Here is an 11,920-nt window from a genome sequence, read left to right as displayed (position 1 = left end):
CTGCTGAAAAGTGGGAATGTGTGAACTCGTACATGAGAGGGAACAGAAGTTTGGATTGATGTGCAGGAAGACAGGAGCTGTGAGAATCCTTATTACTGAGATGGAAAGCACATCACTCAGAGGAGTGTAATTTATGTGCTACACAAAAAATGATAATGCAGAACTCAATATATTTTCTGGCTTTATTACCTGTGGGCTTTCTTTGGAAACAAAAAAAAATAGTACTTTTCAATATAGAAGTTATGTATTTTTCATGTGACTAGAAGTTGCGAATAATTTAATCTATAATTTTACCACTGACACAGCAATTTTGTGCATTCCTTTCCTGCGTAATTGTATTGGTAACAATGAACATAAAAAATCCTAATTACTTTTTTCCCTTTATGCATTTTATTAACTTAACACGTTTTTCTAATCTTTTTCAGAATCCTCAATTTAGTAACACTTCTACTTATGTCATCTATGCTCACTTGCTAAGACAGATAGCAGCCCTAACAGAAGCTGACCATCATTTCCTAGTGCACTGGTCTAAAAAGTAAAAAAAATAAAAATAAAGTTAAAAATTCAGTTTGGGGATTACAGTTGTTATTGTATTTCTATTGATGTTAACTGTTTTATAAATTATATGAAAGTTAATTTAATTGACTAAAGAGGTTGGTTTTGCTGTTTTCAAAGTACATTTGGACATAGTCCACTAAGTGATACTGATTTATAGATGTAAACTGTATATAATGTCTAAAAATGAACATTTTAATGCAAAAAAGCTTTAATTGCAAAATAACTTATGCAAGTTATTTTTCTGTAACACATGCAAAATAACTTATGTATATTATTTTAAAGATACATGTTTAAATGGTATTAATATAAACATTTTTTATGATCTTGGTTTAAATAAAGTTTTATCTTGCATAATTTGCAAAAGATACTCTAACTTTATTGTATGAAAACCACAAATGAGCTCGAGTCTCTGCTTTGTAGGGTAGTAAGGTGGTGAGAGAGCGTAAAGGCATTACATTTTTAATTTAAATAACTAATAGTACCTCACTAAGAGTCATACGGGGATAATTGCCCAAAGAGTGGCTTTTAAGTTGGTATTCCTTACAATGCCTTCCTTACAATGATTGTGCAAAAAGTCCAGTCTGGGGGGAAAAAAAAAAAAAGTTTGAATGGCCATATTCACAGTTCTGTTATCTCCTAGGGAATCTGCTAAAGGATTTTCTTCTCTGCAAGGATGGAAATTATATTTCCTTCCCACCACTCTATAATACGGTCTTGATTTGTCTAGAACTGTGGTAATACATGATTTCATTTGAATTGGTGTTTACAAATAAGGCTTACCCTCTTGGTTAAGGATGCAATAGTCATACGGATATTTCTCTCTGTAAAACATGTATTAGAAATCTAAACCATTAAAATAGGAGAGCTTTTATTTGGAAAATGATGCTTTAATATATCTACACATATGTTTGTATTGTGACATATTGTGACAACACCAAAAGCATGTTTTTAATAAATAACATTGAGATCTGATAAAAACACTAATACGGACAGGGATCATATGAAAGTAACTGCAGCATGTTTGTTTTAGGATTTCACAAAGAAGGTTCAAGCAGCTGGTGGACAGGTTACTGCAATTTATTTCTTTACGCCTGTTTCCTGCAAAACCTGAAGAGTTTCCACCTATGGTGAAATGTACCTGGTGGATTCCATCAGCAACCAAAGTCCTGGCTTTATTTAGTAGGTATTTTTCTTGAACTGTGTGTGCATATGTGCATATATGTATATATGCATACATTTGTGTGTGAGTATGTATGGGGTGGGGCAGGGGGGAATAGTTTAGACTTCTCCTATTCTGTGGGAAACTGACAATGATGGTGGCACAGTATGGACTACAATAAAATGCCAAAAAGTAGTATGCAACAAAAAACATCTTCTATTGGCAAGTTTTGTAGTTACTTTCCAGTAGAGGTTAACTGCTGTATGTCATTTTCCTGTAACAACAACAAAAGATCATTCAAACAAAAATCCACAGAAGTAACTGATGCATAAGGTTTCCCTTAGATATGTGAAAGAAACTGTTTTAAATGTGTTATTGCTATGATTTCTTCTGTAACTGGCTTATCCCCCCAGAAGTACTTAGCATCTAAGAGAAGTTAGGCAATACATGTGGCTCTTAAGTCCCAAACTATGGCTTAAAAAAAGTAAATCCCTATCCAGTTCAACAAAGAGCACTGCGAATTTGACCACTGCAAATGCAAAACAACTTCTCCACTCATCCCCAATGGCTTAGTGACTAGAGCATCTACTGTGGAAATGGGAGGCTTAAGGTCAGACCCCTTTTCTTGAGGGGTAAAAGCATTTTCTTCTATCCAGGAGAAAATGAAACCACCAAGTGAAAATTAAGGTTGGAATGACAAAGTTTTCATTTCACTGTCAACTTAAAGCTTTTACATAGAAGCACTCTGGAGAATCCTGCCTGTTCAGAGCAATAGTTCAGACACACAAGCTCAACTGTATCTAAAATCAAGACATGTTGTCTAGCCATCTATGAGAGAGTTGCTAATTCATTAATTCTTGGAAAAGGGATATTCAAATACACTACTTTCTGTCTGACTGATCAAAATTAAATTGTTCAAGTGCAAACAGAGAAAACTTACTAGCTGTTTGACGTGATATGAATGTTACAGAACGAGGCAGGCAACTTAAATGTGAATTGGTTTTCTTCATTTGGTCAAATACTTAATTTTTGCACTGGTGATTCTAGGTGGAATAGTAGAAACCTGAGAAGCTATGTGTGTATTTGCATGCTGGTTTGCACCGCTCCTTTTCCATCCCTTTTGCAAACGGGCATCAAACGCAAACATAATTGTTAACTGGAAAGCATGTAGATGATATATCCATGGCTATGTGTGAAATGGAATGAAGGTGTACAAGAAATCCATCTCTAAAACTGTTTCCATTGATTCCAGCAGAACATAACTTCCTTTATCCCTGAAACCATAACTTAGTGTATGTCATTAGGCGGGCTAGAGTCAAATGGAGGTTCTCTTATAAATGGGCTTTACTAGGGATTTACTGTTTTCTACAGTAAGTAATATGATGTCATATGGTGTTATGTTATAGCTGTAATTCTGTAGCTAAGATTGAGACAAAGTTTGTGGTAGCTCATTTGGCTTAAAGTTTCTGAGGTCAGTGGTGATCAGGATACCTAGAAAACAGATGCACCAAATACAGGCGCTATTTTAAAATACTTTTGTGGTTTTGTTCTAGATGCTGCAAATAGTCTGATCAGTCCTCCTATTATTTCATATACGGATTTCTATAATTCTACACTTGATCATATTGATCTAATGGAAGAATACCATAACTGGCAATGTTATGGAAATTCTCACAGGTAAGAGGAATAACTACTATCTTGTTAAGTAGTATTTCAAAACACTGTATCTACACTATGTATATCTATCTTATATAGAATGTACGTATAGTGTGTGTGTATATATAGCTAAGTTAAATACTGTATTTTAATTCAAAAACATAGTATTGCTACTGCTTGCTACTGCATGGATGCCAGCTTGACTGTAATAAATCTCATTATGCCATTGCAAACAGGACAGAAGATGTAAATTCTAGATGATGGCAATATGCGTTTATTATTTATTAGTTATTTATTGGCATAGATTTCTCATTGTATCTTACTACAGACATGTTAACCACTGATACAGTCAAAGAAAGTGATGTGGCATGCACACTTACCATGTAATGATGAAAAAGTATCTAATTACCCATACATATGTTGCTCCGATCATATTTGTTCCAGTGAAACCAATTGTACTATTTCTGTTACATGAAAATAAACACACAAGATAAATCTTTACAGACACAAAGCTTGCAAAGGTATTTCTCTTCTTATGAGAGGCAGCCAGTAGTATGACTAAAAAATATCTAAAGGAGCAGGCATTTCACCTTGCTGCTAAAGTTCAAAATCTTCACGTTTTCTTAATAAAAATGTTATTTTGTGTAGCTGTGTTTTTCAGCATATCAGTATGTATCACTCAGTCTTTACAGCTTGAATGAAATAAATTAAAATTTCCCTGTATTTTAAGACTTTTCAGTAAGCTGCTTTAAGACATGAGCCATCCAAATGTAGCTTTGTTCATTCCATGTGCAATTTCCTGGCCTTTAGCAGTTGAGGAAAACTTGGAATGTAATTTCCTCCACCAAAGCAAATTACATGTATTTTAGGCTAGGCTTCTGTCTGATACTTGGTATTCTGCTTGGGAAGGCAAGAAAAACAAACAAACAACCCAACCCACCAAAACCTATGACACATGATAGCAATAAATGTAGAGTAGGCTTTGCACAGTGTCAGTCAAAGCATTGGAATATGAATACTGCTGATCTTCAGTTTGGGGCTTGTTTTTTTTTCGTTGGCACCATCTGGCTGTTTTGGCAGCCACATCCAAACTTACAAAAGGACTATGAGATTCCCACCTGCTCTGGTTCTTTTCAGTTAGGTGGGACACAGGGATTTCAATGTATATCAAAACAAAGTTTGCTTCATACATAATTCCTGGAGTAGCTGAAGTTCAGACTAGCTGTATTCTTTGTTACAACAATCCTTTTTTCTAACTTCACATCTTTTAACTCTTTATTCCACATAAAACAGCCCAAACCACCACCAAAAAAAAAAAATCAGCAACAACAAAAAGCAACTAATCAAACAAACAAACAAAAACCAATAACAACAAACTGCAGTCAGGACTATATGCTTAGAACAAAGGTGACCAAGTTAGGAGCAAGTCCTGGTTTACCTTCCGTATGAAATATTTTTAAATACACGGTTCTTTGAACTAAGTCAACAGTCCTTGGTAAAACATCTTGGATTAGGATTTCCAGGACAAGTGACAATATTTTTTCCCTACTTTCCCTTCTTCCCTCATGACATTAGAATCCAGAGCTCCTCACAGGCAGGATGCAGGGTGCACATGCAGTCTGGATTGGAGATGCACACATAGAGTCTGACACTCTGTGTATTTCAATATGCAATTCTGCTAAGTGATGCATGAGCTAAATGAAAACTTACCAAAATAACCAGTAACAAAAAAAAATAATCTACTATCTTGAGGATTTCTGAAGTTTTTCAAAATTACTTGTATTATTTGGTTGCAGTGGAATCTGACTGTGATTTGATATTTTAGAAGTCCTAAACACTTGTAACTCTGGGTTAAGTTTGAAGGACCTGTGGAAAATCAGTCAACTTGAAAATCATTTCTGTAGCACTGAAGCCAAACCAGAACTATTTCTACCTAAGAAAATATTTCTACCTAATTTGTGTACCTAAGAATGCTGCACTGAGATAGCTGCTTTTCATGAATTTAATAAGAAGATATTATTGTTTTCTTTATTTCAGTGTAGCAATTAAAATTTAAAATTCAGTATTTAAAGCAGATGACTGGTTTGTTGATAAAAAGATCTGTAATGAGGATAAGTATTATCACTAATTACTGTTTCTAGTAGTATTTGCAAATAGATGTTCTGCTGAATTAAGTATCTATGTATACAACACAAAAAAAAATAGCAGCTATTTGCAAATTATTATTAGTGGAGGGAAGGTAATTACTGAACAAGAATGCAAAGATTAACTCCTGTATTCTTAAGATAATATGCTAGATGCTAAAAAGGAAATATTTTGTCTTCCTTTCTCTTGTTGTTAGGTTTTCTTTCTGTCAGTACCCATTTATTATTTCTATAGCAGCAAAAAAGGTCATTATTCAAAGGGACTCAGAGCAGCAGATGATAAGTATTGCACGGGTAAGTAATTTAGTGATAAATGTTTGTGTCTCGCCCATTGATATTTTTATAAGTTTTTGTTAGACTGATAGTATGTACAGCCTTTCATCACAGCTTCTAGTATTTCAGACTGCCCTGAAAAAGAACTTGAAACTTTTTACAATTACTAGTCTACAAATGTCTATGCTGGATTCTCTCAATATTTTTTCATTTTAATCTGCTTAGTTTTGGGATGCTTATAATACCAGTGTTGTGGATATAGAAATACAGAAATTTTAATTTTTGTTATCTTTTTTTGAGAAACCAGTGTAATACTCTAGGATGTTAAATTAACAAGATAATTAAGGAGGAAAAATTCCAATGAGAATTTTGGACTGTTTGCTGTTTTACTCTGTGAAGACGTTGTCAAGGAAGACCAAGATGCAAGTCTATGTTCACAAGTCACAGAAGAGGTGTTGCTTCTGGCAGCCTCTTCTGTTTTGAAAGAGGCATTGTCTATCTCCTTCAATGGGAATTTTCTGTAGGTGCTAGGTGATACTGGTCAATGTGGCAGCACCACCACCTGTCCATTTCTGTCTTGCTGGATGTGTCTTGTGAATAGCAAAGTGAAGCACAAGACAGTCTCTTGAATCTTATTTGGTATGTTTTTAACCACTTGGGGAGTTCAAAAGGTTGCTGCACAGTTGCCTCCTTCTTGTTCAACTTCCTGGTAATTTAGGTCAAATATGGTGTAAATGCTATCTGCAGTAGAAGAGAAATTGCTCTCCATCTCTTAGAAGATAATTGAAGCAGCTATCATATTAGGGTAGAGTCTTGTATGCAAGGTACTAAGGACTTTTTAATAAGTGTGGCACCGTTTTCTTAGTGAAGATACTTCATAAGTGATTTTTTTTTATTCAAATAGCAAAGCCTTGTGGATAAAGTCTCTCGCAGACAGAAACCTGACATGAATATGTTGTTCCTAAATGTGAAAGTGAGGAGGACACACCTTGTTAGTGATTCGCTTGATGAGGTAATAACAAACGTAATTAAATGGTGTGTTGCTGCTTAGATTTTTGTTTGCTAAGTCATATTTAAATCCTTCTGGCTAAGAGATTGGGAATATAACTGTATATTAAATAAAAAGAACTGAATTACTGTCACAATAGCAGTGCTGCAGAGTAGATTGGGTTAGACATTTTGAACTTTACTTTTCTATCCTCATACTGCTTCACAGCTAAGCCCATAATAAACTTACATGTTTGCAGTTTTTGACTTAAGAATACAGTGCATAATTATCAGGTTATATAGGACTTCATTCTATGATAGGAGCATGAATAGTAAGTGAGTAATCACTAATGAGTTTGTTCTGTTCTAATTCTTGGAATGTTTTTATTCTTTTCTTTCACTAACTTCTAAATCCTGTAAGAATTTTTTTTTTTTTTTTAGGCTTTCTTAAGTTCTTCTCTTGATTTTAACTAATTCCTTACGTTCACAAATGTAATTTTTCCATTTTTAAAAATTAAATAGGTGTGTCTGTTAAAGCAGGCAATTCTTTATTTTCCATTGAAACTTGCTCATTTGCATTATTTAATGAAATCTAGTTCCCTACTCTTTCTCAATACTGAAAACAGCCTGATGGTATCACAAAATAAGTCCAAATGGTGAAAACAAGACCAAACAAAATCTGATGACTCACATTTAGAGAATAGAAGTTTAAACTTATTTTTTTCTAGATTTAGACCTGTCTGCTTTTGTCTTTTCTCAATACAGAAATCATAATACAGAAGAACTATGAGTGGTAATACTGATTTCTCTCAGGCATTGTAGGGTGTTTTTTTACTAATGGAAATAACAAACAGAAACTTGAAGAGCTTTGATAGCCAGAATACTCTCCTATTTCTTTCTGATGATAGGGACTTGAGCTGAAAGATCACTTCTAATTGTGAAAGGCTGTAACTTAACTCTTTGCAGGTCTTTTGCATGCCTGCCTGGATGAAATGCTTTCTCTTAGGACAAAGGAATGGAAAGAGCTTGTTGTCATAGTCTAAAAAAGTTTTACAAAACAGCTGATAATTACTAGCAGGTATCTTATGTTGAGCAGAGTGGTGTCCAAATATTGAAAGTTATAGCTACCTCCTTATTTCTAAATATCTCCAAAGGCTCTCTTAATTATTTTTTTCAGTCTATGATTTCTTCCTGGCAGATTGTCTTCTGTGTAGGTAAAAAATTTTATAGGTCCAAAATACTCCAGACTGACTCAAATCATTGTGTCTACTAGCTTATTAGAAGTCTATTTGCATACTACCTTCTTTTCAAGCCTAGAGAGGGCACCATGTGCCAAGGTAGTTGATAATGTCAAGTAGTCACAATCATCTTATTTCTGCAATTCAATCATTGTTTTAATATAGTTTTGACCTGCTAGTAGGAGATGATGCAAATTACTAATTTAAACAAAGCAAGAGTGGCAGAGACAGAGATGTATTCTCTATGGCTGGAGTTAAAAATAATATGTTAAATCACCTTTTTCTTCTTCCCCACCTATTTTGCAATAGCTAGCAAGAAAGAGGGCAGATTTGAAAAAGAAGTTGAAAGTCACGTTTGTAGGGGAAGCTGGTCTTGATATGGGTGGCCTGACAAAAGAATGGTTTCTTCTTCTGATTCGCCAGATTTTTCACCCAGATTATGGTGAGTCCTCATAAATAGTCTTGGTACAACGTGAAAATTTGTTCTTTTTAATATATCAAAACAGTGATGGATAAGAATTCTTCACTAATCCTGTGTTAGGCAGGCAAGTTAGGAATTGATGTAACCAAAAGTGGCCAAGTTATAATTGTCTACAAATGAGAAGTTTTGGCATAGAGGAAGGTGGAAGAGAGCAGGAAGTACTTGAAGAGCTTGGCTTTTGACAAGGAGGTTCAAATATTGCTTAAAAACTGAGATTGATTTGTTTGAGTAGTATAGCAAAGTTAGAGGGTGAACAAATCTCTGATCAATGGGAAGGTTTAGAATTAAAATTAGGATTCAGACTTTAGTCATGCTAGACCTTGTTTCAGAAACTGAAGGCCCAATGTTCATGTTTTGTTAGCATCCCTAGGCTAGCGAACATATTGGATATGAAGCAGGGGGATTAAAAACTAGCCACAGATTTTTCTTGAAGTCCTTCCTCTGATGTGTCTGTGTTGTAATGGTGTTTCCATCTCTATCCAGAGACAGGCTCTTGATTTACCTCTGGGCAGATGGGAAAATGTCAACTATTTTATGGAGCAGAACAAAAATAATTTAAATCTGTTATAACTCAAATGTAATCAAGCCTTTGAAAGGGTTGTTCCCACTTTTCTTCTGTTGTTTTCCATGAATGTTAGTGAATTGCTAGACCTACTAACAATCTAAGAAGATTAAGGAAAACCTATACAAGCCATGGAAACACTGACACTGGTCTGCCTTTGGAAATTTTCTAGATTTCACACAAGTACATTCAGATTATATTTGGATTTAAGAATAAGTTTGTTCCATTTAGCTTTGGTTGCAACTGGAATATGATATTCCTCTTCCAGTATAGGAGGAGACTTATAGCAGCCTCTGAAGTAGATGGTTTAGTAAATATTCAAGTGGAGATAAGGCTAACTGTATTTGTTTGTTACCTGCCATCCTTTCCTCTTTCTTCTCATGCTGCATTTTCTGTTTTTAAACTGCCCTCAGCTGTCTTCATATTGCTAGTTTAATGAGTTTTCCTGGTTTATTTTAAGTAGCTATAATTTGATACTGTTACTGTGCTAACTTCTGTCCCTGTCCTCCTGTGTATCAGTGGTTTCCAGTTGCACTAATCATGTCTGCAAGTTCTAGCCCTATTGTGATGAGTATAGGTAGAGGTTAGTTCTTACTTGAATATTTACCATCATATGTTCTATTTGGGGTATCTAATTATTTGCCACATCTATGTGTGGCCAATATTCTTAAAGTGGTCTGAAATGCTCTCAGGAGCATCTTCAGTCGGGTGCCAAGACAATGTAGGCAGACGTGAGACTGAATTAAATAGCATGCCTCTGCTGTTACCAGGATCTGTGAGCCCATAATGATGTTTTCAGGCCCGAGGGGGGGAAAAAAAAGGAAGATGTTTTTGAGTACAGAGGAGATTGGAACACATGAATGAGCATTCATAAATAAGCAGTTCTGTCTACTTGTTTTACTTGGCTGTAGGTGGATCCGGGTGGGCTTTTTTCCCCACTCTGGTGTTTCTCAAATGACTCAGCTTTCTTCAACTGTGTATGGATGCATTACTGATGTTGTAAGGGGTTAAAGGGTTACCAGGCTAGCTTTTTAATTAGAAACATTGATTTCCAGGGACTTCAGCATACACACTGGTAGAATGCAAGAGCTTGTCTGTCTTTTCTTCATGCCCATTAAATGCACGATCCTCTGTTGTTTGTAGGACTCCTTCTAAAGGTCCAGAATTTTAAGTCATAAATATGTCCTTAAACCTGTGGAGATCATATGCCAATAGCCCTTTTCCTAGTTTAAACACATCTGTGTGGAGAGATGACATTTGGTGGTAACAACCTTAATAGGAAATAATTCATCCTGGAGAAAGTGTTCTGTAAGTTTGACAGTTCTGTTAGTAAAAATGTGTTGTCAGCTGAGCTTGGTAACTGATGAGTTTGGAAACATTTGGGAGTAATTTTTTTTTTTTTTTTCTCACCAGCTCTGGCAGGCTTTCTCCCTTTAATGTGTAAATTCTTTCATTGATGTGACTATCAGCCAAATGTGGGAGGAGTTCAGAAATGTTCTCATCCCTTGGAAAGTGACTGTATACTGTGCTGTCTTTGATGTTTGAGTTGCAAGTAATGCATGTCAGAAGCTTAAAAGGAGAAATGTAGGAAAACATCACTGTTATTACCCTTTTCAGATAAGCTGATCCTGCAGATAAATCCCTGAATTTAAACAACTCCCAGTTAAAACAGTTTTCTGCCGTTCTGTGTGTGTTATGATGCTTTCTTCATCTTGTTGTGGACAATTAATAAATGGGATTTGAGACCCATTTTGTTCCAGCATTATTGCATCTTTCAGTATGTGAACCTTGCTATGTGTTGTCGCCAACACTCGGACCCGGGATCGCGGCAACTCAGCCTCTGCCATTGAGGGCCACCGAGACCCAGGCTCCGAGGTGGAGGACGCAGCAGATGGCGGCTGTTGTGTCGTGGCCATGGCTTATCTATGACAAGCCCCGCCCACAGCGCCCCTCGTGGGCAGTCTGAGCCTTCCGTCACATCGCCAGATCTTCCCCACGCCAGCCCCTAACTAGGGTGGGCTCTGCTTGTCACAACATCTCCCCCTCCCCATGACAGAAGATTAGCATTTTATTTACAGCATAAGCAAGCCATAGCAAGGACAGGATAATAGCAAGAGATTCAAAAAGCATAACAAGCTCAAAGGCACAGACTTAAGTTCACCATATCAGCGTAACTTCTTTAAAGTTGGTTATTAAGAGTGTCTTCCTTTTCAGAGGGGTATTCCATCAAGCCAAGGTATTGTTGTTGTAGTATCATCAGCTGTATCGTCTCAATCCTTCCTTTGACAAAGGCTACAAGTTTATTGAGGATGCAGGGACTGAAAGTTAAAACAATTAGTAGCATTACAAGAGGCCCTATTAATGTAGAGAGCAAGGTAGTTAGCCAAGGCGATCGATTGAACCAAGATTCAAACCTTTCTTGCTGCCTCTCTTGGTGCCTCTCTCCTCCACCTCCTTTGAGTCAGTCCTTCTCTTACCTTTGCTGAGGAATCTCATACCACTCCTGTGTGATCAGCATAAAAACATTCTTCCCTTAAGGCAGCATATACCCCCCCACCTTGTTGTAAAAACAAAAAAAATTATTTTTTTTTTTTTATTTTAGTGGCTGTGCTTGCGATTCCCAATGTTACTAAGGTAGTTAGGGATATTGCAGTTATTGGTTTTCTTTTTTGTATTGTGTCTCTCACTTTCCCAATACATGTATATACTTTCTCCTTGGTGGCAGAGTATTTTAGGTGTTACTGAAACTTGGATGTAAAACTCAGCACTCTCATTAAACACTTCTAGCAGATGACTCCTTCTAACAGGGAGTTAATCCTGTCTTTGAATACATCCACTATCCCTCTTGTGCCAGTATAATCC

General features: G+C 36.1%; 1 protein-coding gene across 1 annotated transcript in view; it reads left to right on the top strand.

Moving 5' to 3' along the window:
• HECTD2 (HECT domain containing E3 ubiquitin protein ligase 2) overlaps positions 1 to 8,457 on the top strand; it is a gene marked incomplete at its 3' end in the record, with an annotated part of 21,481 nt that extends 13,024 nt beyond the window's left edge. The window contains exons 8-13 of the mRNA XM_008943338.1: positions 426 to 535; positions 1,589 to 1,737; positions 3,271 to 3,394; positions 5,715 to 5,811; positions 6,695 to 6,802; positions 8,325 to 8,457. Coding sequence (XP_008941586.1) covers positions 426 to 535; positions 1,589 to 1,737; positions 3,271 to 3,394; positions 5,715 to 5,811; positions 6,695 to 6,802; positions 8,325 to 8,457 — 721 coding nt within the window. The remainder of the gene's footprint in view (positions 1 to 425; positions 536 to 1,588; positions 1,738 to 3,270; positions 3,395 to 5,714; positions 5,812 to 6,694; positions 6,803 to 8,324) is intronic.
• Between the last annotated feature and the right edge of the window lie 3,463 nt (positions 8,458 to 11,920).

This window comes from Merops nubicus, unplaced genomic scaffold (genome assembly GCF_000691845.1).
Source record: "Merops nubicus isolate BGI_N331 unplaced genomic scaffold, ASM69184v1 scaffold4297, whole genome shotgun sequence".
NCBI classification, from domain to species: domain Eukaryota; kingdom Metazoa; phylum Chordata; class Aves; order Coraciiformes; family Meropidae; genus Merops; species Merops nubicus.
Note: the sequence above shows the minus strand (reverse complement) of the source record. Positions and strands in the feature narration are given on the sequence as shown.